This window comes from Podarcis filfolensis, assembly GCF_964270895.1.
Source record: "Podarcis filfolensis genome assembly, chromosome: 2".
Taxonomy (NCBI): Eukaryota; Metazoa; Chordata; class Lepidosauria; order Squamata; family Lacertidae; genus Podarcis; species Podarcis filfolensis.
The window spans coordinates 68,290,395-68,316,820 of NC_139605.1; the positions used below are offsets into that span (position 1 = coordinate 68,290,395).

At 41.2% G+C, this 26,426-nt stretch overlaps 1 protein-coding gene across 7 annotated transcripts in view; it reads right to left on the reverse strand.

Moving 5' to 3' along the window:
* Window positions 1-26,426, reverse strand: part of FNIP1 (folliculin interacting protein 1) — a 90,407-nt gene that overhangs the window by 14,887 nt on the left and 49,094 nt on the right. For 4 of the 7 annotated variants that reach the window (XR_014544808.1, XR_014544810.1, XM_083600095.1 and 1 more), the window contains exons 3-11: window positions 24,808-24,951; window positions 19,729-19,829; window positions 18,789-18,863; window positions 18,427-18,518; window positions 13,008-13,091; window positions 11,940-12,011; window positions 10,916-11,051; window positions 9,196-9,397; window positions 8,287-8,372 (exon numbers count right to left, since the gene is read on the reverse strand). Coding sequence is in view for 4 of the 7 variants with exons in the window: in XM_083600095.1 (XP_083456221.1) it covers window positions 8,287-8,372; window positions 9,196-9,397; window positions 10,916-11,051; window positions 11,940-12,011; window positions 13,008-13,091; window positions 18,427-18,518; window positions 18,789-18,863; window positions 19,729-19,829; window positions 24,808-24,951 (992 nt within the window). In the remaining 3 variants the exon portion in view is untranslated. The remainder of the gene's footprint in view (window positions 1-8,286; window positions 8,373-9,195; window positions 9,398-10,915; window positions 11,052-11,939; window positions 12,012-13,007; window positions 13,092-18,426; window positions 18,519-18,788; window positions 18,864-19,728; window positions 19,830-24,807; window positions 24,952-26,426) is intronic. The other 3 variants (XR_014544809.1, XM_083600092.1, XM_083600094.1) reach the window with 1 other exon arrangement.

Here is a 26,426-nt window from a genome sequence, read left to right on the forward strand (position 1 = left end):
TGCTTTGCAGACAGAAGGCCCTAGGTTCCATCACTGGCATCTTCAGGTGGAGATGGGGGATAACCTTGCCTGAAATGCTGGTGGGCCACTGCCAGCCCATGTAGACAATACTCAGCAAAATAGGCCAAAGGTGTGGCTCAGAGTAAATCAGACAATCCTCAATGGAACTGTGTGGCAATAGAAGACAAAATCACCCCTTTAATACAAATTAATTTACTGGATTTACTGCCACAAGTTATGGTTTGGGCACTGGCTTTGATGGCTTTAGAAAGAAGTTTGACAAATTCATAGGATAAGTCGATCGATGGCTATCAGGTGCAACAGCTTAATGGAGTCTCCATGTTCATTGGTAGTATACCTGTGAATATGAAGTTTAAGTGAAGGGCACACAAGTGAGAAGAGCTACTGCCTTAATGCCCTTGCTTGTGAACCTTCTTATGAGAGCATCCCTAGGTTGAGTACAGGCTTATTTCCACAGACTACTAAATATTTCACAGACAGCTTCATATTGTAAGGGGAAAGGGATGTGCTAACTAAGAGCATATTTTAGGATAATGTTAAATGGCATTCAGCAGCGCAATTGCTGAGGGGCAAAAAACCCACTTTTTTATCGAAAGTGTCATAAATGAGAGACTATACCAAAATGATTGAATAAGTAAGAGCAGTGCTGCATGTGGCCTTCAGTGTCACAAAAAGCTTGCAGTTTCCTGTTTGCTGGCATCCACACTTCAGACCCATTAAAATCAGAAGAAACCAAGCTTTCCATAGGATTAACTTTCACCCCTTGGACTTCTGTGGTCAACCCACTGAACAGACAAAGGACAAACGAGATACCAGTTGAGAAAGCACCTTAGGAGTGCTTAAAATTTGGAGCCCAACTTTTGCTTCACAAAGGTTCGGCCAACCTTAAAAGCCTGAGGTGAAATCTAAAGTTCAAACCAAAATGAGCCTTCTGGGTTCTTGTTTAGCAACATCAACCCCCACAGAAAGCTCTCTGGAAGCTGACTCAATTTGAACTGTGTGCATGTGTGTGTGAGGAAGGAAGCAGTTTCTGTTCCGATACCAAGATATTAAACTATTTGTTTTCGTTGAAGGGCTAGCTCGAGTCTTGTGACTCGTTATTTACTATTCTGGTAACCGTGGCTGCATCTGCAACTGATAGTGTTTCCTCAGAGAGAGATCAGATTCCGCTGGCTGCCTGCCAGCAGGCATGTGACTGCAGCAAAGGGAACCCTCAATGCCAGACATGTAAGTAATTGCACTGAACACGAGGGTGAGGATTAACTGCCTTTCAGCTCGGCAAATGGGAAAAGGCTTTTTCATTTCTCCCTGCAGTCTCCCGATATACAAACTGCACACATATATTTTTCACCCCTTTAAGGCACTGCTAATGCTGGTGGTCAACAAAGGAGGTTTAAAGACTCTCTCAAGGCAAATCTAAAAAAAAAATGTAGTATAAACACCAACAACTGGGAAACACTGGCCTGTGAGTGCTCCAATTGGAGAACAGCCTTTACTAAATGTGTAATGGGCTTTGAAGACGCTTGAACTCAGGACGAAAGGGAGAAATGTGCTAAAAGGAAGACACGCTTGGCAAATCCTCGCCATGATCAACCCTTGCCTGGAAACCTATGTCCCCACTGTGGAAGGACGTGAGGATCCAGAATTGGCCTCCACAGTCACACACTCACTGTTAAGACCGTGTTCATGGAAGACAATCTTACTCGGCTACGGGTGAGAAGAAGAAGAAGAAGAAGAAGAAGAAGAAGAAGAAGAAGAAGAAGAGGAGGAAGAAGAAGTTGTTGTAGCCAGAAATTATTGAAGGTCTGAACCAAGTCCCATATACAAAATCCTTGTTCAGGATTTTCAACTTCCTTAATTCTGTATCTGCATCAGCATCTTAATGGGAGTCTAGGAAATCTCACTCAGGAAGCTCTTTATTCCAGTAAAGTGAAAACGGGCCTACACTTAGAAATCATTTTGGGAGTCTGAACTTAGAATCATTATGGGAGGTTGAGGATTTGTAGCCAGCCCCATGGGCTTCCAGGGGCATAGAAAGAGAGTCTGTCCCTGACAAAGTGAATACTAAAGAAAACACCACATGGCACTTTTTGCAGTTACAGAATTACATAGTGCTTTTTCTTTCTTTTAAGGGCCATTAATGTTTGAGGGCAACGCCACATACCTTCCCCATCAATCCCTGTGGTGAAATACTGCAGATTCAATTCACAATGCTGGAAAATCCTGTCGGATATTTTCATGGCACAGAGAAAAACTCTGGATTCTTCCCACCCCTGGTTACTGCATTGGTCAAAATTGTTATTTGGAGAATGGAGCTAAAAGTAGGCTTTCACATTCACAAAGTGATTCCCTTGCAGCAAAATATAAATTCAGAATTTCCCACTTTGGGCACTAGTGTGGAGATGTGATGCTTTAACTTACTCCTCAAGTGCAAATTGGACTGAAGTCTCTCATGCATGTCCAAAACAGTTGAAAGCAAATTAACCCATTTACTCTCTTTTGCAATGCTGATCACTGCACTGTTTTACTTGTTGTGGGTGAGAGGGAAAAGGCCCCTAATTAAGGTGAGTGCAGGGTTTGTGCAAGAATAAATGCTACCACATATGCACCCTAGGAACTAGATATGGGTAACCACACCCACACCCTTTGTAGTATCCTTTGGTGCTTTCAGTGACTGAGATCCATAAGTGGAGCCTGTTTTTCCATTTGGGAGGGAAAAAAGTGAGAAATTCCAGATATTTGATATAACTGTTCTGGGCCCAGAGTGTTTTGGCCCAAATTCTTCCTTGGGGGGAACTTTTTGATGTTAATTTTAATTTTTAAAAAAGGGGTTCTATAGAGTGGCTGTCTTTCCTCTCATGGACTAGTTTCTCTGAACTGTGGCAACTGAGTACATGGATATGGGGGGTGCTGGGTCACAAATGTAAACCACCCAGCTGCTTCTGTCACTCACAGACCTCTGGATTATGGCCAGTGTATTTGTAGACGAGCAGGTTATGAAGACTCCTGCTCTGCCTACTGGGCCACAGTGCCAACATTTTAACACTGACTGACTTCTAAGCATTTTCTTTCTCACTGCTATTGTTCAATTGGGATCCCTGTTCCCTGGGCAGGCCTGCTTCTTTTAGCAGTTGCAGGAGAGAGTTTTCATGGACTTCAGAGAACTTTACCAATGTCGGTAAAAAACTGTTTTGAAACTGGAGAATAAAAAGGGGTTTATCCATCCATTTGGTTAATGAACTAATTTGTTCTGCACTCTTATCTCTTAAGGCTTCTGCCCCCCCTTTTAATAAATAGCTTTTTTTGGAAGGGAGTTAAAGGCATTCAAGGGGCCAGGATATGCACAACAGACCTTTTTTTTCCCCCTCTTGGCACTGCTGCTCTGAAAGAGTTGCTGGAAAATGCAGAGGTGCCTAGCTAAATCAGACAGTGAGTCACACTGCACATTGGATTTTTTTTAAAAAAGTGAAACTCTCTCAGGGTGCATTGTGTTTTAAAGCTCTGTGGACAAGGAGTGTCAAGGCTCAGGAGGTGTTTGCTTTAGTCCCATTTGCAGAGTTTCCTCCTTTCTCTGCATATTTTTGTCGCCAAAGCGAATGCCATGCGAATGTTATTCAGCAGCATAATCAACATTAAGGCACTCAGTTGGCCCTCAGGGGCTTCAGGGCAACTAAACTCATGTGCAAGCAAAGTTGCTTGTTTTCCAGAGGAACTGCAACGTCAAAGAAGCCTGTGTAGCCTCTTGAGTACTAATAGTAGTTTTATAATGAATTTAAATGCTTTGTGCATTTATAATAACTAATAAATATGCAAGGTGGATCTGCAATGTATCACAAGACTAGCAGGATATTTATTAATATCAACACTATCAGGAACTACCTTGAGACTGGAACTGTGGCTCAGAATACAGCCTACCTTTGTTTCTGAATTGGTGAGAAACAACAGCAGGGAAAGGTCTTAATTTTCAGGTGTAAGCAGAGAATTCAAGGAGGCAGATTCCCTTTACAGCAGCTCTGAAATACCCTCAGTAGTTGGCTCGTAGTAGTTTGTATCCCAGGGAGTGGTATTTTCTTTAGCTCTCTTCAGTATGTGATATTATTTGGCACAAGCACACATTTTTCGGTAGTTGTGGGCAACGCCCCCCAAACCATCCCTACCCACTAATTTGCCTTGGGCCAAATAAATACATTCATGTATACTAAAAATAGCCCATATCTTAATTCTAAGACTATCTTCCTTACAAGGCTATACAAAAATGCAAAGATTGTCTCACACAGGCCTACAACATCCCCTTGCATAAATAAGATTTAAACCTCGGAGGCAGCTTCTTTTAAAAATCTAATCAGCACAGCAAAACATCACATACTGTCAAGAAGGAACACTGCAAAGCTAAAAGAGCAATCAGATACGCAAGCTTTGGATGTGCTGTCAAAAATGTCTACATTCCAATAATCATTTATGAACAGTGCAGGCTTGTTCTAAAAATGAGACAGCAGCACATCTGTAAGTTGTACAAGGTGGTCTTGAAAGAAAGGGGATGGGTATACAAGGTATCTAGTCAGCAGGATGAGTGAAAATCCCGTAGCTTTGCTAAGATAACATTCTCTACAGAATTACACAGGTGAACGTCTCTTTGTTGGTAGTGCACACCTGCATAGGTGGGCAGCATATAGGGGAAGCATGATTTTTTCCTAGGAGCCAGGCAAAATTCACATGCAAATTTTAAATTCAGTTTCTTTGGGGTGTTGTGTTTTTTTAAAAGACCCTGCTTTTTATTGTTTGTTTGTTTGTTGTAGTGCAGTTTGTTGCATGTTAATGTTCTGCTTGTTCTGTTGTAAACCACCTTGGAATGAATTTCCATGAAGCGCAGGACAGAAGTATTAAAAATATAAATTAAATGAAACGATAAATGATACTGAAATGCTGTAATAGAGACTTTGCATGGTAGGCTGCCAGAACATTCTAGACTCCGTGGGACGGAAAACATAACCAATTATCCCGTGTGTAAAAGCACATAAAATAAAATAGCACTTTCACATAAGAATGCAGGTAGGTCACTGGCAACCTTTTGAATCACTGCTTCTTCAGTAAGGATCAATCTAGTTTGCTGATGTTTGAATGCGTCCCTATTCACTGTTTATTGCAAAAAATAAGCCCATATATAAAGCACATAAAGAAGGGGGATATGTAATAAGAACCTAAAATATGAATATGTTTGCTGTAAACCTACGGCTATAGCCCATTTGTTATACAGTTAAAAATAGTTGTACAATAATTTAGTTTTCTTTCCACTTTCTGGCCCAATGAAGTGAGTGAAACACGCATGTGTATAATATTTCTAAGCAGTCAGATGGCCTCTAAACAGAGCACTGAAACTGCAGCTGGTATTGGCCACCGACGTGTGGGAAGCCTGCTTAAAGACCTGAGCTGGCTTTATCTTATTGCAAGTAACAGGCGATACTCCAAAATGTCATCAATATCATAAGCAAGAAAAGTATCCATTCTTCTTCCTTTAAAATGCTATCCCTAACACAGCGTATTTTATTTTCTCTCTCTCTGCTAGGTTATTAAATTTATTCTGCCAAACCAGCTGATATTTGAATCTCCATTTGATTTCAGCATTTGGCCTCTTTCATTTTTGTCACAAAGAAGGTTGGAAGGAGAACCAGCGATTCTCCTGCTTCACATAAATAAATACTTTTTTTGCTGTGGAATTTGCAGCACTAAAACCCAAGGTAGCACTAAAAAAAGGGGGACTCAACATAGAAAATACCTTGGCAACTAGCCTTTCCACACATTAACATGTTTAGTTAAAAAGTAAAACCACCCAAAGGTGGTTTCATTTGTATGAATATATCCTGGATTTTGTGCATTCAATTATGCTGCTGTGGAACAATAGTTGCTGCACCATGGAAACCGGGGCATAAAACTGGAAGTGCACACAAACACACACACTCCCAACAAATTATGCAATCAACGTGCCATGTGAATTGCCACGTATTTACAATGTGTTTAAAGGCTTAGTCAAGAGTCTCAGTTGTACAGTATAAAGCTGAATTGTTTTCTTCTTCCTAAAGCATATTCCTACTTTCACGTTGGAAAGTGATCCCTACTTGGATTTGCTCTGTGGGGCAAAGGGAACTATGCTCAAATTAATTAATGAAACAGAACCAAGAAGGACACACAAATCAGGGATCAAATGAATGCTATTCCTTCCAGAGGCATAAAAGGGAGGGAAAGATCCTTCCCATGCCGAATCTCTACTGCAAACCAGCTGTGTGGGAGGTTGCAGTCAGTCCAGTAAAGCTAGCAAGCATAGGGCTAGTTAGTGCATGAAGGGGTAAAGGACCACAGTTGTATTGTTACATTCAATTAGGTTACACCCCCTCACCTTCAGAGAGTGAGGAAGCCTTGCTACTTCTTTCCTTCCCTTTCTCCCCTCCTCCCATGTAACCAACAAAGGAGAGTGTTTGCAAGCTTACAGCATGTGTTTGGAGTTATATTCTTTATTTTCTACCCAAATGTATTATCCTTGTTGCTGCATGGAACAATGCACGACTGAGTCCTTGATTCTGTAAGTAAAGCCTTTTAAACCTACTTAACTGTATGTGGTTTGCTCATTACAAGATGGGTAGAAAGAGGGCAGCTGCTGCTGTGTGCAGATGAATGGGATAAAAAGGTTTAACAACTTATATTCCCAATGCTGCTTATATTTGTCAGTTTAATATTCTGCTACTGGGGCTCACTGTATGCTAATCCCGCGTTCTGAGTCCAGGCACCCAGCCATCTCACCCTCCACCCAGACATGGGTCCACAGGGATTCATATACAGTGGTACCTCGGGTTAAGTACTTAATTCGTTCTGGAGGTCCCTTCTTAACCTGAAACTGAACTTAACCTGAAGCACCACTTTAGCTAATGGGGCCTCCCGCTGCTGCCGTGCCACTGGAGCACGATTTCTGTTCTCATCCCAAAGCAAAGTTCTTAACCTGAGGTAATATTTCTGGGTTAGCGGAGTCTGTAACCTGAAGCATATGTAACCTGAGGTACCACTGTATTAATTCCACACAAGCTGTTTGAATTCCTTGCACAAACCAGGGTGGCAGCAGAACTGATAATACAGTTGTTCTTTGGAAGTCAAACAGCTTAGTTCCCGAACGTTTTGGCTCTTGAATGCCGCAAACCCGGGAGTAACTGTTCCCGGTTTGGGAACTATTTTTGGAAGAGAAACGTCCGACGGGGCTTCTGCGGCTTCCAACTGGCTGCAGGAGCTTTCTGTGGCGAATCAGAAGCCAAGCTTTGGTTTTCGAATGTCTTGGAAGTCAAATGGACTTCCATAATGGATTTTGTTGGACTTCCAAGGTATGACTGTCTTAATAAATGCAATGCACTACAAGTATGCATCCCCTGTCCTTCAAATCTCTGTCCTAATCCTGGCTATAATAAGCTCTGTGTACTAACTTCCTTGCAGTGTTTTTAAGTTGCACAAACAAATAGAACAGCAAGCCCCTTTAACCTCTCTAGTCATAAAAGAACCAACTAAGCACAACGTTGAAAGAAAAGTATCACACTGATAGCTCCCAAACACAGCAAGAGATCTGTCCTGGATTTCCAAAGGCACAGCAACCATTGCAGCAAGCTCATGACCATCAATATTTCAGGGGCAAAACTTAGATCTTAAACTATGTGGCCACTTTTGAACAGTTTGCTCTTGCCAAACAGCAATTTGTTCAGCAAGGATGTTGGCCATGAAGGAGGAAGCCAGGGAAAATTTCTCAAGGGGGCTTCTGTACTGGTCTTTTAAGAAGACAGTCTCTGCTAGGATGGTGGTCCACAGAAACGTGGCTCAAGCAAACATGAGGTGGCAGGAGAGCTTCAAGCTGAGCAAGGATTTGAATTGTGGGTTTCCACAGCAATGCGTGATGCTTTAGTCTCCACCTGGCACTGGGGATTCAGCTACACAGCTGCAAGTAAAACATTTTAAATGTGCTGTTATGTGCAATATACAAATGTGACACTAGATGGCTACAGTGAGCTATGCAAAATTCAATGCCTTCTTCAAAACGTTTTTTTAAAAAAGCATTTTCACAGCTAGATTCCACCTGGTTCCCTTGCTGCTCTGCAGTGAACTAGATCTACAGATCTCAGCCGTGAGATGAAGGGCTTAAATGGAAAGTTTTTTCCAGATTTAGAAACCCTGAAATTGTTTCCAAGAGAAGCACTCAAATACTTGGCAACGACACACAAGGGTTTGAAACAAACTCACCTGAATTCATTTAAGGCATCCATAATCCTATTATATGCCAAACTCCTCTGGCTGGCATCAGCTGATCGACGGCTCATTTTCATAGCCTTGAAAACAATAGTAAAACATATAACTAACATTAGGCAGGGCAACAGAAAATGAAAAACAAAGTCATGTGCTCTGTTCTATCTAAGGTGTACCCGGACAGGCAAACAGTAGGTTGGTTTTTTGTTTTGTTTTTGTACCATGATAAACGTTGGCTGCTTTCCAAGTTTCATATCAAGGTAGAGATATATGAGGCATATGTGTTTGCACTGTCTTTCTTTTTCCACACTTTTGCTTGCAGAAGGCTATAAAGAGGTCCAAGGTTTCGCACAGAGACTCCTTCACTTCAGGAGCAGTGTTTAAACAGTCCCCTGGATTAATCGACCTGCACCCAGCAGTAAACACCACTCATTTTGGTGACAGGATTTGTTCTAAGAGATAGGGGCAAAACTCAAGTTGAAGTGAGTTTCAGTTCTTAGGCAAAGCAGGTAATCCTACCTCTCTTCTTCTTGTCTCCTGGAAGTGAGTGGCAAGGCTGGGGCTGTCAGATAGGGCTCACTCAAGCACCCACCTTGACCTCACTGTCACCACCCTGCCCCAGCCCAATCCAGCAAAGCCACACAGAAGCCCATGTCGAAAGGGCAGCTGCGCCACATACTATGGCCAAAAGGATGTTCTCTACCACTGACTTATGCCTCTTCCCCAGAATCAGTGTTACTGAGTCTATGTGTGTGCACTTTGGCCCATGCCTCATTCACAGTGTGGTCCAGCACCCCTAAATTAAAACTAGTGTGACCCACAAAACAATCCGGAAAAACCAAATGACAGAAGCTTAGGCATATTAAAATGGAGATTCTGATTAGAACAGGGGCTGGTGATATTTACCTGTTCTATTGCGCTCTTCAGCTTGTTCATATGGCTCTCAAAAAGAGGGAAGTGTGAGAAAAAGAACTCATTAAATTTGCTGTTTTCTTCTTCATCCTTTGAGAGCGTGAAAATCACCCCAATCGCTATTTTCTTTTTCCTGACAATTCCTGGGCTCGGGCTGGAGCTGTCATCTGATAAGTTAAAACTCTCTTCCACTGACCTTTAGGGGGTTTACAAAGGTTGCTGAGTTAATGACTTCATAAAATATCTCAAAACTATTTTCTTTAAACATACTGAAGTGAGCCCCCTTTCCCCAAAGCAGTTGTTTCGTTTTTAAAACCACGTCCGCTGTAGCTGATCTCGGAACATTGTGAGCATAGAAAGCTGCCTTATATTAAGTCAAACCCATTGGTCCATCTAGCTCAGTACTGTCTGCACGGACTGGCAGCAGCTCACCAGGATTTCAGACAGGGGGTATTCCCAGTCTGCAAGTAAAACAGATTCTCTACTACTGAGCTATGGCAGGAAAGTGGCATGCTGGCATTTGCAGGTTGTTCTGGGCATTTGCCAGTAATGGGCTGTGTTTTAAAAATTAGGTCTTGCTCTCTTTTGCTGTGTGGATGTATTACAAGGATGAACAACGAACTGTATACCACCATTTTCACAGAACAGTGAGCATCTGTCTCCCACCCTACATGAATTAACTCTTATGTGCAGGCTTCTTCTCGGAGTCCTGCAGTCTACAGCGTGTGGCTGTCTAGCTTTGCTCACAATTTTGGTTTCATAACATGAAAAGGAGGAAAAAGCAGCTTAAACGTATGTCATGCAAATGTTCCTGTTCTGCAAAACTTCCAACATTAGACAGATTCTTCTTGTGGCTTTATGAAGGAACCAACACATTTAGAACCTAAATGCATTTGCTTCTCGCCGTCCCCAGGAGAAGCTGCTTTAGGAGGAGCGCTTTCCACTTGCCAACTCATGTTCGCAACCATGAAGGGGGGAGACAGCTTGGGATGTAGCTTCGAGTGGAGAAGCGCTCCATGAGAAATAGTTTAACTACCCTCTTGCCCTGCTACTACTTTGTTCAAGACCACCAATTCCTGGGGAGCAAGAAAGGAGAAGGAACCATCACGGTTTTGTTTAAATCTGAGTATAAGGTGAGGTTTATTCCTCAGGCCATTCCTTGATAACTACCGTATTTTTCGCTCTATAAGACGCACCAGACCACAAGACGCACCTAATTTTTGGAGGAGGAAAACAAGAAAAAAATATTCTGAATCTCAGAAGCCAGAACAGCTAGAGGGATCGCTGTGCAGTGAAAGCAGCAATCCCTCTTGCTGTTCTGGCTTCTGGGATAGCTGTGCAGCCTGCATTTGCTCCATAAGACGCACACACATTTCCCCTTACTTTTTAGGAGGGAAAAAGTGAGTCTTATAGAGCAAAAAATACGGTATATTCATTTCCTGATTACTTGTACTTGCATTTCACCATGTGATCTGAATAAATAACCCAATATCATGCGATTAGCATATGACTGATCCCATCACTGGGTTGCATGCAGAATACTGTTTTTGTGGGCAAAAAGAGCTCCTTCTGGTTGCAGATTTAATTGAGATGAGGAGGAGATTCCCGCCGTAGGAATTTGAATTTCCCTCCAAACTAAGCAAATGCACATATTTCATGTGAAAATCTGAAAGAAGGAAAAACCATTTACTACCAGCAGTAATGCTTAACTCACCACCTAGGGAAGACCCCATTCTCCAAGCTTGTCGTCTGACTGCGGCGCCAGCGCCGTTGGTAGCTACTAGCACAACTTCTGTTTAGCGAAGATCCCGGGGAGGGAAATGGGGTGATGAGCAGGCTGCTAAGAGACGCTGAGACAAAAGAGAAGGAAATTATTTGTTATATTAAAAAAACTCTTTGCTAAAAGAAAAATGCTACTTGGGTGATCATGTAATAATGTGAACAGTATGGCCCAGTAGATAAAAACCATTAGCCCTTGGCGACTTGCGGAGAGATCTGTGAGAAGCACGTCCACACGAGATGCTTCCCATTTCTGCTTCATCCCAGAAGCCTCACCAAACAAGATTTGTATGAGTGCATCCCGAGTATTGTGTACAACCAAGGAGGTGTTTGGTGGGGAGCATGTAGTGCCCTGGGTGTAGACATGGCGGCCCCTTTACAGCACCCATTTCTTGGGCACAGTTGAAAGAGCAAGTGCATTCAGCCTATGGAACTTGCTTCTATGCATTTGTCAGCTTTGACAGAACATGAGCTAGGGGTTTAAACGTGAAGTGATGATTTGGCAAGGAGGCAATGAAAATCCCTGGCTTACATTAAGGATACTTTAGGTATGCCCATTAACAACTCACAGGCTTGGGGCCACCTCCACCACCTTTCAACCTTAGCCCTACGTTATTTAAAATTTCCAGTATTGGTGAACCAATTTCACTTTGTATATCCAAGTGCTGAATATTCTCTTAATATTAAATATTATTTTGAAAAGCCACACATATTTTAGAAGTATTACCCAATATTTGGGAAATATTGCATATAGCTTGGCTCAGGATTTATATAGGAACTGGGTCAATGTAAAGCATAAATCACTTGTTAATTATTTTTTTTTAAGGGAAACACATCTTAGGGAGTTCTAATTACAGAGGTCAAGAAGCAGAAACAAATAACACTTTAATTACAGGCCAAATCAATATGCAGTAGGGAAAGTTTGTGTAATGGCCTTATATTCCTGATAAAAACATTACCAGATCTTGCAATTCCGCTGTCTCTGTCTTCATTCAGCTCCCTCCCAGGCATGTCCATAGGGTTGCTGTGAACTATGCAGATAAAGTCACCAGTTAGCACGAGAACATGACGCTTCTCTTTGGCTTTGCAGTGCTCGGTTTAATTATCAAAATAAATCATGCTCATTGGCTGCATTCACTTAGGACACGGAAAGTAACAGCAAAGCACACACACCCATCACCAAGAAAGGCTGCAAAACTGATCAAGCCAATGCACTTGATTGGACCAGTGTTCAGACAAGTGTTTGCCAAAGCCCATCTCTTTATTTCAAGGCAAGTGGAATAACATAACAAAAGGCAAGTTAGCTACGAAGCAAAAGCACTCAGTGCAAGCTCTAAGCAGATGCTAAAGAAGAAATTTATAGCAAACAGCTGTAAAGTGGGTGCTCTAGGACAGATGGAATTTGGATTTAGACTTCTATCGCTTCTTCAACTAAGCATGAAGCTATCTGCATTTGCAGCCAGTCCTTACTAAACAGAGAGATGAAATCCTAGCCAAATTGCCTCCAACAAAGCTAGGATTTCATCCACCAGATCAAAAGCCTCTTGATCATACTCATTTTTGAAATCATAAATTTGCCAGATTTGTAGAAGGGAAAATCTAAATCAGGCATGGAAATAAAACACGGCTAATAGAAGCAGGGGGAAATACTCTTTATTTCAATGTTATACAAACAATGAAATAATTATGTTTTTGCAAATGGAGCTCCTATTGAATCAAGCTCTAAACAGTTAATGGCAAATTCCTTTTGTCTGGAATTTACAAGCTCCCCCTGCTTTTTTCTTCTTCAAACTTTACTGAAAAATTCATAAGCTCCATCCAAATCATTACCTGAGTAGAAATAGAGATTAAGGGTTACATTCTTTGAAATTTTAACATGTTATGATAACCTTTGCAGTGATCCATATCCACTGCGTAAACTATGCCCGAGAGATTTTTAGAAACGGTATTTTATTTCCAAGGCCAAACTACGAAATCCACTCAGTTTTGTCACACCAACTAGACTATCCACACAGCACATAGCAAACCTGCAAAGAAAGAGGCGCTCCGGATGAGGCGGAGCGGACCTTGTTCAGAGAATGCCCGCCTAGGGCTGCAAAGCTGTGAAAAACCTACATGGCAAAACGTAAAATATATATGAAAGAATGAGGTTAGTAAAGCAGAACAGATTCTGTGGGAGGGGGGGAAAGGATTCAAGCCGACACAAATGCAGACCCACAGACAGCAAAGAACACACCTAGGATAGCTCCCTTGGTAGAGCATGAGGCTCTTTTGTGGGTTCAAGCCCCACGCTGGGCAAAAGAGTCCTGCATTGCAGGGGGTTGGACTAGATGATCCTTGAGGTCCCTTCCAACTCTACAATTCTATGATCTACTTTGATAAATGAGTTTGCCCATGTCCTCAGTTATATATAAATATATATATGTATATTGATATATATATATATTTGATATATATTGTTTTTATATATATCAAAATTGTCCTAATTTACTACACAATAAATCAATTCAGGGGTGGGTGGGAGAGTTTCAAACTATCTTTGAAGACAATTCAGTAGCACTTTCTGTCACCCTGATTATTTCAATTTCACAACCCATAATTCATTATCTAAAGTGATCTTGGGAATAAAAACTCTGTGTGTATATGAGAAACAATGGGATCAGAGGCCGCAAACCACTTTGGCACATTTTCTCTCAGCCCCATTTGGTACACTACCCCTAAGGGCTGAGTTCTATCTTGACATCCAAATAATTGGGGTGGAGCCAGCAGAATAACTGCACTGAGACTCTGCACACCTATGGCTTGCCCTTTCCCCAGTGGTCACTTCAGAGCTATGAGGAGATCTAGCCTTTCTCTAGATCTAGTCCAATCTCTCACTGAAGCATTCCTTGTTCTGAAGGACAGGTCACAGACACAGCATTTTATTAACTCAATTCAGCTTCCCAAATAATCAATTCACTGCAGGGAAACTGAAGAATAAGTATCCTTTGCTTCCACTTCCTTCAGTCTTTGCAATTCCTTGAAGGTTTTCACTTAATACTAACCAGAAAACTTGTAATATTTTCACTGGAGCACATGGGAGGCTCGTGCTCTATGTTGTGTCTGCAGTTCTAACACCGAGCACACAAACACTTTCCTTTTAAGGTTCAAACGGCTGCATTACCACAAAATCCACCTTCTTTTCTTTCCATTTTTGCTAATCAGTTGTCTTAAAAGGAAGCTTGATTGCAAGGACTAACCGTTCCACCAAAAACCAGGTGTGCTGGGAAAAGTTGGCATGTACACAACAACCTACTAAAGCACACAGCAACCTTTACAAATGAAGAACTGGCAAAGACTGATGGGTCACAAGTATTCTTTTTTATTTAATTTGGTTTCTAGAAATGTTCTGGTTACAGATTAACTCCTTTTTGCTATGCCTGACTCTTTTGATTGCTCTGCTTTAAAATGTGAGCCGTAAGCAAGTACAGCTGAGTGGACCCTATTTTGGCACACCCTCACTACAGATGTCATTGTCTTCTCTTCTGAAATTGTTGTTACTGGCCATAGCAAGCCCCACTGATACTTAGACTCCTTGACTCAGGGAAGGTGGCTTGCATATATATTCCCTATAAATCAAAGCCTATAATACTCATTCCCTAGGTATTGATGCTGTCCTAACAGTAATGGTTCCCAATGTGGTACCCACTGAGAACCTCTGTGATACCCATAGGGTCCATTCCTGCTGTCCAATATGCAGGGTGACAGTCTTCCCTGTCCCACTCTAAATCAGAGTTTTACCAAATCAGGAACAACACTTGTGAAGTTACTGAAAGTTTTCCTTGAGATCACCTCTAAAAGACCAGCATATGACAAAATGGCGATCATTTGAAACCACTGCATGAGTATTATTTCATTTAGTTGCTTATTATTTATTAAATTTGTTCTGCAGATGTCAGGGCAGTTCACAACATAAGAATACAAGCTAAAAACACAAGATACATAATAAAAACAACAACAACAACAAAAACACCCCACAAACCAATAATCCCCTCTCCCACAAACACTTTTAAAAGGTATAGGATGTTAATCAGCCAAAGGCCTGGTTGAAGAGAAGGTTTTTGCCCGGTGCCTAAAGGTGTATAGTGGTACCTCGGGCTAAGTACTTAATTTGTTCTGGAGGTCCGTTCTTAACCTGAAACTGTTCTTAACCTGAAGCACCACTTTAACTAATGGGGTCTCCTGCTGCTGCCACGCTGCCGGAGCACAATTTCTGTTCTCATCCTGAAGAAAAGTTCTTAAACCGAGGTACTATTTCTGGGTTAGCGGAGTTTGTAACCTGAAGTGTATGTAACCTGAAGCGTATGTAACCCAAGGTACCACTGTATAATGAAGATGCCAGTCGCACCTCCCTGGGGAGAGTATTCCACAATATATCTATAGCAAGATGAAGAATTCACACCAAAGCTACATTATCACGATAACCGTACTTCTGATTTAGGTAATTTGAGATGCACATAAAGGTGTGACACAGTGTAAAGAAATCACTTTAGCTTTATCCTCTTGATTTCTAATCACCTATTTAAAAGCTAATCTATTCCTAAAAGCTGAGTGATATCGATTAAAGAAATTGCTTTAAAGGGTATTTGAGCACATGGTTTAACTATACAGAGTAATCCCACTGGTGCTATATGGGTACACGGTAGATTGACCTTTTAGCTGGCCAGGTTGACTGGGCCATTAGAAAGCCCAAAGCACAATTCTAAACAGCCAGCAACTAATCTGATAAACTGGGGGTGTTGAAATAATTCTGTTCACACAGATGGCACCGAAACAGGAAAATGTAAATGATATAGCTTATGGGAAAGGAGAGTTTTGACAAGATCATCATATTGTTCTGTTTGTTGGCACAGTGCAATTATGGAAGATTAATTAGGCTGCTGGGGAACACCTGCGTGGATAAGGGCACCTAACTGCAGCTAACACAACAGCGAAAATAATCGTGATTAATAAAGCTCATTCTTCACATTGATTAAGCAATGCTTAAAAATAATTGGCAACAAAAGTCATAAAGACAGTACTAAGAAGAACCAGACAGGCCAGTCTTATATGAATGCAATTAAACAGGCATTCATTAACAATTTAGAAGTAATATTGTTCAATATAGTAGTGGTAATAATAAAATTAACATTTTTATAGTCCTTCCAAATGTGCTTCACAATGCTTCATGTGCATTATTTAACTTCAGCATTATTTTTCCCTATATTGCAGAAGTGGATATTGAGGCTAAGAGGTGGCTTGCCTACAGTCACCAAGTGAATTAATGATAGTCAAGATTCAAACCAGCCACTTCCTGATTCAAAACTCAACCTCTCAGTAACTACCCTACACCAAAGTTCATTTAATTGGTCATTTCATTGCTGTCCTTCTAAAGTGGCAATGGAAAAGGCGTACATAACATCCAAATAGTGCCGTGCAAAAATCCTCCTGTGATACAGCATACAAATATTCAAATTTTCCCCCAAATGTGAAAGTAGGTGCTTATTAGCTGAGCAACTCATTTAGATTTTCATTCAGACTTACATCATTCACAAAATTTACTTATAGAGTCCATAGACAGTTCTGGTTACTCCAGTTTTCAGTTGTAGCCTCAGAGGCCACACATTCAGTTTAGAAAATTCACATTGCAATTCCAATAGAGAAATTAAGGAGATGCAAAACTGAGTAAGACAGACAGAATTTTCAATACAGTTCATGTATATTTAGAACTAGTGGCTCTTAAAAAATATTAAAGATTTTCTTGGTTTACAAAAGTACATACATTGTCTTTTTTTCTAAGTTGTAAATTCTTTTCTACAGATCAATTTCTACAGATCATTTGATATGAGACATTAGTGTTGTATTCAGTATAAGGTTGGGGAAGAAGAGAGGTGGGAGGTGAGGGGTGGGGTGGTGAAACTTATATTCTTGTATATGGTGTACATGTGGGGCTATGTGTCAGTAGCTCTTTTGTTGGTTAATTTCTAATTAATGGGATGGGTGAACATATCAGGTAAATAAAAAACAAATACTTTTCAGGTCAAGGTACTGTTTGGATAAGGTACCCTTTCTTTTAAAATAGATCTTAAAATTCTGCATCAGCGAAGTACAGTTTCCCGGCATGTTTAACCATAAGGGTTCCTTAACATCATTTTTTGTATATGATTTGAAGGGTAATGGCTTTGCAAAAGCAAATCTTAAAACAACTCTCAAGACTTGAGCATGTTTCGCCCAATCCTTTGTATTTATTTAATACAAAGGTGCATTTACATGAGGCATAGGCAAACTCAGCCCTCCAGATGTTTTGGGACTACAACTCCCATCATCCCTAGCTAAGAGGACCAGTGTTCAGGGATGATGGGAACTGTAGTCTCAAAACATCTGGAGGGTCGCATTTGCGAATGCCTGATTTGCAGTGAATTTAAAGAAGCCAGACCACACTGTCTATCTGCTTTAAGCCCAAGGTACCATCTCCTTGAAACCATCTTACTTCCATAACCGTCTTCAAGATGGTAAGAAGGAAGTCACAAAAGCAAAAAAAGTCAACCCTCTAGCATCCTGCAGGTATTTTTATGAAAAATACAACAACTTTCTCTTCCTGCTAGCTCTTCCTGCTTCTGCACTTTTCAGTCCCAAAGACTGAAGGCCATTTCACAAATTGTGTGGCAGCAACAATCATAATTACCACCACTGGTTTCCTGATGTGCATTCCTAGAATCATAGAATCATAGAGTTGGAAGAGACCACAAGGGCCATCGAGTCCAACCCCCTGCCAAGCAGGAAACAGTATGACACACCCATTGTAAAATGTATATTTGTTGCAAGCACATATTACGTTGTTTTTATCAGGAACAGGGTGAGGTGTTGCTGGGGTTGGGCAGGGAATCAGCGAGGTCAGGGCTGGTGTCCAACTGGTGCACTAACACAGCACCAATCTCACCACTGCCTTGCACCAGCAAGCAGCAGTGATGCTGATGTTTGGACGGTGGCTCTGTAAAATAGCCTCACTGTGCCAGCTGCTCCTGATTTTTATGACTACAGGCAGAAAATTCTGAGTATAAATGAGGCCCTAAGGGGAAATAATATCTGTGCTGTTCTGTGCTTAGTTCTCTAAAATAGAGCCTACCGTGTCCATTTCCATCAAATTCATATTAGCTTAAACTGTGTATCAGCTACTATGCCTTTCTTCACCATATATAGATTTGAACTGATCAACTTCAAGCCAAGTAGTCACAGAATATTCCAGTTTTCAGATTTCCTGGAAATGAGCTACATCTGAGTTCAGGCCAAAAGTTGTCCCACTCTTAGACCACACCATTTCTTTAAAACAATGATATTCTATTATACAAGTGTAGATTAATGTGTTTATCAGTCTGCAAAGACCTTATGGTGCAAATATTCCAAGGAAGTAACAGCGCTTTTAATTACCTATGTTTCCAAGCAGTCCATTCATAATTGTGCTATGGTCTGGCTTTAGAGTATTGCTGTCCTGATTAATGAACTCAAGACTGTCTTGAAGCCTGCAAAGGGAGGGGACAAACAGAAACGGTTATTTGTATTCTGTTACGGTACTTTTTGATTTTATTATTATCTCTGCTTGTGCCCTGCACACATTTCCCTGCCCGCTCCCCACTCTTATGTCCTATGACAGCGAGCCAGGGGTCTCTGAGAAAACAGGAGCTAGGTGACAATCTTTCCTTCAGCAGCACTAAAAAGAGTTTGAGCCATACCCTACTCCCTCCCTTCCTCATACCTAAAATCCACACAGATCACACACTGATTGTACTCACGTGTTTAAACTTCCATAGATGCTGCTTCCAGTTCGAGCTGTAAAAACTTTGCTTAGCATGAGCTGTGGAGGAGAGCTGTGAAACAAAGTTAGACAGAGTGAGCAACCAGGTGTTTTCACGGAATATACCAAAACATCTCTCGACATAACACAACACCGGAGTTTGTTTTTGAAGTGAAAAACAGTTTTAAAATAAGACGCTACAGGAGGACCGCAATACTACAGAGACAAATGAGGCACCCAATTAAAGCTCAGAACGTAAATTTGTCAAAAACGGTTTTGTCAGTTTTCAGCCAAATCAGATAAAATCAACACACACCCCAGCTGTCAACTGTGAAAAATTTGCCATTTTTGTTTCTGATGAAGTATGACACAGGATGCAATCCAGTAGAATTCACCTAACATTTGAGAGGTTTAGATAAATTGTAACTGTCACACAACAGTTACAACAGTGGCTATCATTCATGTTTGCTTTTATACATCCATGTTCGTTTTTATATATCCATGTTCATTGTTTTTGGGGTTCCTGTGATCTCATCTGTTAATTCTCATACACTTGGGGATCTTCTCCTTTGTTTAAGTTGTGAAAATAAAAAAGGCTATATGAATTTTCATTGTTTTCCCTTTGCAATGCAAGATCTTCCACATCTTGATCAGAAGATGCATTCAAATGCCTGCAGGTGTGCACCCCAAAGTGTACAGGTGTTGAATGTGCAGCCTGTACCTTGTAAAAACCAAGGTACTTCAATTTCGTGCTTCAACATGTATGTACAAAGGACAATTCATAAAGAACAGGGACGAGGCCTGCAAACTTGTTCTCATCTCCTTCCTCAACATGCTTTCCATATTGTTTGATTGTGTGCACAGGACTAGAGACAATTCTGCTTAGCATAGCTATTTCCAGTGCTCTAAACTTCGAACTGAAGAAAGTAAAACCTTACCGGATTTGATGGATTTTTAAGGTTGAGCCTTTGTAGCTCATAGCCACAGAGCCAAACATCATCTCCCCAAGCATATTTGCATCTGAGGAACACCGGGAACCCTGAAAAAGAATAAGCCTATAATTATTATGTTGCATGCTTGATCATTTTGAGCACCAAACTGAAGCATTGTAGAAATGAAGGAAAACATCATTTTCATTTAATAATCAAATATAATAAAGGGAAAAAATGAAATGCAACATTTTTGGCAGGCTGCCTACCAAAATACTTTTCAATTTCAGTGCCAAAGTACACGGTACGTCATTCTCATTGTAGTGAATGGGAATTTTCTCCATGAGGTTTGCAAGCCAATTCAGATTGGAAGCACAGCAGGGTACAACAACCCCTGCCAAAAAAAAAAAAAAAGCCCCAGGCCAGGATCCTGTTTGAGTTTGGATTGACTGTGCTCACTATTTCTGCAAGGAAAATCTTGCACCTGGGGGAAATGATGTGATCAATATCTTGTGCAGTTTGCACTTCAGATCTAAAGAGTGGTTAGGCATTTGTCACTCTGTGGTAAATGCATATGACACCTATAATAATCTTTGTATAGCTATGATTCAATTCTCCTGTATCTGCATCTTTCACCCACCCACCATTGCTGATCTTATGTTTTTGGCACCAGGGTATGATCTCAGTTTGTGTACTCACCTACTACTCATCCTGAACCAGCATATAAGCAAGTGGGGAGGGGGGGTTGAAACATGTCCCCCTCCTCTGTTTTAGTTCCAGAGAAAGCAACTGGATTGGGGTGGAGCCTATTGGAACTGACCCTTCACTAAATGACCTCATTACTACTCTAATATACTTTTCTCCAGCCACATGTACATTTTAAAACCCGTGAAGGTTTTATGCAGAATAGTGCAAAAAGATAGGACAAATGAGCTGAACACCTTAATTCACTGCATCCCATCTGCCCTTAATCTTTAATTGGCAGCTTCTGCATTAAAATATTAGGGCTTGGAGTTTCACACACATTTAACACCTGATTGAAAAGCAAGTACAATTATTTGGCACCAGTTAAAAGTGTCATTCCACAGGGTAATGTATACTTTCTGGATGAAACTGCTGGCGCTTGCACCATTTTTGGCCCCGGAATGGGGCGGAACGGGCTTACTTGTGCTCTGCCGACACAGGCGACGACCCAGAAGGCAACCCACACACAAACAGGGAGTTTCCTGTAAATGTTTTCAGCGAGCAATGGGTCTGGTAGGATGGGGGAGCTGCTCTCCTGAGGACAGTGGGTTTGAGAAAAGGCTTATACTGCACCTGGGTTTTTTTCCCACCATATCTGAAATATATTCTAATTTTTAAAAGTGTGGTATTCAGTGAAACAAAACTGGGAAAAGAAATGGCAACTAATATCAACCACAATTCAAAGCATGCTATTCGCGTTTTGGAGCTGTGCTTAATTATTAAGATGACCCTGTCAAAGACCTCAGTCAAAACACTGTCTTACATGTAGATCAGTGTGAGGTCTCCAATAATATTAATGTTTAAGACTATAGCCATAGAATCTCACAGCAACTGTTAGTTTAAAAAAAACTTGAGTGGGAAAGGCTGAGCTTGGAATGTCTTTTCTGGCAGGGGAAAAAAAATCCCATACTAAACAATGATTTAGTAAGTTTAGTAAAGAAAACTACCTAAACAGATGTTCATGTATAACAAAAATAAAGAGGACGGAAAAATTTATCACGCAGGGACTACTTGCAAGGGAAGACCTGTTAAGCTGACAAGTACCAATAGCAGAGTTTTTGACATGCAAGATGTTGTGATTCAGGTTAAAAGTGAAATTTACATAGCATGTAGGCTTAAATGAAGTTTTAGACATTTACAAAGCCTAGTCTCGGCGATTTACTAAATTTCAAAGCCATGGATAAAGTTTCCAAGTTCTTATGTCATCTGTAACTGATTTCAGCTGTTTTCCTCTGCAAGACCCAAAACTGAAATTGGTTACCTTAAGCTTAATTTATAGACTACAGCCATAGCAAGTGAACATTTTTTCTGTGATCACATCCCATGCTAGTCCAATGAAGCAATTATGGAAGAACTACATGAGCCCATGAAACAAATTGAATGGAAGGAACCTAGTACTTCACCCATCCACCTATATCATCAAAGCAGCAGAGGTTTGTGTAGAAGCACATCACATGCTTCTGCATCACGCCTCAGAAGCAATGATGCTGATCTGACTCAGCCGTGTATTTCAGAAGCTTGTCAGCAGACTGCATTGTGGACTGAGGAAAATTAGTCCCTATACTATTAGTGTAAGGCATGGGTAGGCAAACTAAGGCCCGGGGGCCAGATGCGGCCCAATCGCCTTCTCAATCCGGCCCACGGATGGTCCAGGAATCAGTGTGTTTTTACACGAGTAGAATGTGTCCTTTTATTTAAAATGCATCTCTAGGTAATTTAGTGGGGCATAAGAAATCGTTCATCCCCCCCCCCCAAAAAATATAGTCCTGCCCCCCCACAAGGTCTCAGGGATAGTCGACCAGCCCCCTGCTGAAAAAGTTTGCTGACCCCTGGTGTAAGGTATGTGGAAGACGAGGCTTCATTCAACCCCCCCACCCCCGCTTTTCAGCTGCTATGGCTGGAAATCCCTCCCCCCACCACCACCACAAAACAGCAGTCAAAGATGACCAAAATCTTGTACACAACCAGGTACAAGAGAAATAGCCATAATGTAAAAACTCAACTGATTACTATACAGCAATGGGATCCAGCTCGAGGCAATGACAATTTGAGAAGAAAATAATTCCTTGAGTCAAATGTATTATCTTATTTAAAAATGTCTGTTGTTTATAACAGGATATTGGCATGTAACCGTCACGTGACATTTCTACAATGCTGAAATTCTTCACAATGTAGTTTTTATTCTCCAGGCATGAGCAGTGTGCGTGGGGGGTGGGGGGCACTGTGGCAGTGCTTGTTGGGATGTGGTGAGGCAAAGCGATGATGAATTTGGGGGAGCCTTCCCCGGTCTCATCACTGCCTTGCCGAATCTCTGTTCCTCACCAGGGGTGAGGGAAGAGGGCAGCACTTCTGTTCCAGGTCGCCTCACAACCTAAAGCAAATACCAAACTTTAAAATCTTAACAAAACTGATTATCCTATTGATTAGGGGGGAAACATGATTTGTGGGAAGCAGCTCATAGCAGCTACTGAGCATCCAGTTTGGGAAGCATCATCAAATTTGCACCAGGCATCCCTTATTTCTTCATTCATGTTACCTTCAAGCAGATTCTAATTCCTCCCTCTCTCACAAAGCATTAAAATGCTAATGACATGTGACCTGCCTGTTCAAAACTGCATGCACAGTATGATGTCAGATAATGCTACCTGTGCTAGATTTTGTGAGGAAACCTCCCAGTATGGAACATAAACAAGCTAGCATCCTCAACTCTGGGCATCAGTACACAGTTCTCGTTGTGCAAGAACAATGTTGTTCAAAGAAACCCATGTCTCTTCCTGTCCAAACCACAGCAAAATACTCTTCCATGATGAGGAGAGAGATAAATATAAACTTCGTTCTCAGGCGCAATAACACAATATAAAAATCAGTTGCATGACCTTGTGTGTGGGTGGGTGAGCATCTGTGCCTCTGTGCAATGAAATGCAGCAACTAATGTATGCTTACTAAAGCTTGGCAGCCTAGTATTACATTACATTAAAGACATCCCCGAGAATATGTTATGTTGGGATCAGCCACTCTAAAACAGAGAATTACTTCAGTACAAAGGGTAAAGGCTCAGCTCTATTTTAGGAAGGCTTAACAGAAAACACTTGTGATCAGTGCAAGGTGAGATGACAGAAATATACCCTGTCAGATGACTCTGGCTACACTGGTGGCCAAAACCTCCCCTCTTATATAAAGTGTAACTCAAGTTCAATGAGTGCCACTGCCATAAGCATTTTAAATTGCCAGCAAGCAAAAATTTGCAGTTGAATGTTTTAAAATTGCTTTTCAAGACATTAAAAAAGCATAAAAAGGCCATCAGAATAAGGCTTTACAAAACAGTTAAAGGAAGCACTTCAGGATGATAAAGGTAAAGGACCCCTGGACGGTTAAGTCCAGTCAAAGGCAACTATGGGGTTGCAGAACTCATCTTGCTTCGGGCCGAGGGAGCTGGCATTTGTCCACAGATAGCTTTCCGGGTCTTGTGGCCAGAATGACTAAACCGCTTCTGGCACAACATGACGGAAACCAGAGCGCACGGAAATGCCATATACCTATCCACTGCAGTGGTACCTAATTATCTACTTGCACTGGCCTGCTTTTGAACTGCTAGGTTGGCAGAAGCTGGGACAGAGCAACGGGAGCTCATCCTGTCGCAGGGATTTGAAGCAGACCAGCAAAAACTAAGTTGAGAGGGATTCCTGGTCCCATTCTGATTCTGACTCCATGAAAACCTCTATTATTAATATTTTGGATGGAAATCTTGAGTGAACAATATTTTCACAACTCATGAGAAACCTAAAACATCAGCGTTAATCACAAACATCTGAAAGTAAGTGGAGGATTTTTGTCACTAGCCTGTATGAAAACTTAATCCATGCAGCACATTTCTGGAAGAAAAATTAGAAATGGGCCAACTTATTGTGGGGTGGCTGGCCACATATGTAAATCCATCTCCTGGGCCTTTGTTAGAATGGGGAACTGCATTTTCAGCTGTTTCCTGGTTAAATTGTTTCATCTTTGCTGGAGGGCAAGGAGAGGAAGGGACTGATCTATACTATCATGTTTGTTTGGTACATCCTTGCCCCAGGTTTCTTAGTGGCTCATTGGCCATTGTTCTTTATGAATGATTTTCAAATAAGCCACTTGTAGGAACATTCATGCTGCTGATATTCTGATAGTTTCTTTTTGCAGTCCTACATGACAACAGCCATCTGTTTTGTTGGACAACCACCAAAGAATGGCTTCCGGGCTCACTCCCTCCACCAGGAGCCCAAGCCATTTCCTAATAAGGCAATGTTTTCAAACATGCAATACAAGTCACAATGCCAGCATGATACAGTTAAAAGGGGGACCTCTCACCTGAAATTTTGGACATTGTTCTTTTGCTTCGGAAGAGGAAGAAGACGAATTAATTGAACTATCCAAAGAGGAAGAGCTGTCCCCTCCAGGTTTGAGCTGGCAACATTTCCCAATGACTTTCACCTGAGCATCGCTGCAGAGTTTCTGGTGGAGTAAAAACTGTATTTGTTACATTGTGTTTAGTAATCCTCAAAACAGTGTTCTGAGAGTACAGATCACCTGCATCTGGGGCATAGAAAAAGAAAACTAGCGAGATGAACACAAGCATTTTAGCATTAGTGAAAGAATGGAGATTGGAAGCTAAGCCAACCGTTTTGCAAAATAGGAATAATTTCAATAAGTCTTATCTTTTTGCTTTGGAGATAGATGTGTAATACACAAATCCAATGTTCAACATTTCGTAAATCATATCTCAGAACTGTAGCGGTGAAAAGGACCCCCAGGGCCATCTAGTTCAATCTCCCGCAATGCAGGTATCAGTGTTTATATATTTAAACATAGGAGTGAAGTTGTGCCAAAAAAGAATGGTGTTCAAATGTGGAAGATAAAAGTGAGCTCTAAATTCTAAGGAGAATTCTGTGTTAATTCATCCTTTGTTACCTCACAGACATCAAAATGGATAATCACTCCCTCTGTATGTATAGTTGCTGTCCTGCATGTGGCTGCGGATTCTCACTTGGTTTTCTTCAACCTGAGTTCTATAAGGGATGGGGAATTAGGCTCAGAGGATTCAGAGACAATGTTACTGCTAGGTGGATCTGTAGCTGGTTGATTGAACGAACCCAAAGAGTGCTCACTAAAGGCTTCTCGACATCCTGGGAAAAAGGGACAAGTGGAGTGCCCCAGAGTTCTGTCCTGGGCCTATTGTTGTTCAGCCTCTTTATAAACGAATTGGATGGGCTTAACCTCCAAATACTATAGAGTTTTGAAAGATTGGTTAATTCGACCACTAATGGAGGTATGCAATGAGATACTAGAGGGGAAAAAGGCGCCGGAGTCGTGGCAGGAAGCTTATATTACACTTATACCAAAAACTGAGTCTGAAAAGACGCAACTTAAGAACTACCGCCCCATATCCCTTCTTAATGTGGATTACAAAATATTTGCGGACATTTTGGCAAATAGACTAAAGAAAGTACTACTGGAAGAGATTCATAAGGACCAAGCGGGCTTTCTCCCGGGTAGACACTTGTCGGACAATACAAGGAACATAATCAACATCTTGGAGAAGTTGCAAGTGAATATAAACACCAAAGCAGTTTTAATCTTTATAGATGCGGAGAAAGCCTTTGACAACATTTCTTGGAGTTTTATGAAGAAAAATCTTCAGGGGATGGGGGTGGGTCAAGGGTTTGAAAATGGTATAAGTGCAATTTACTCAGAACAAAAGGCTAAATTAATTGTGAATAATATGGTGACAGAGGGATTTAAGATAGAGAAAGGTACACGACAAGGCTGCCCAATTTCCCCATTGTTATTCATCACAGTCCTGGAGGTATTATTGAACATGATTAGAAGGGACCGTTTGATAAAAGGCATTCAGGTCGGAGCTAAGCAATATAAATTGAAAGCTTTTGCAGATGACTTAGTTTTAACATTACAGGAGCCAGAATCTAGTT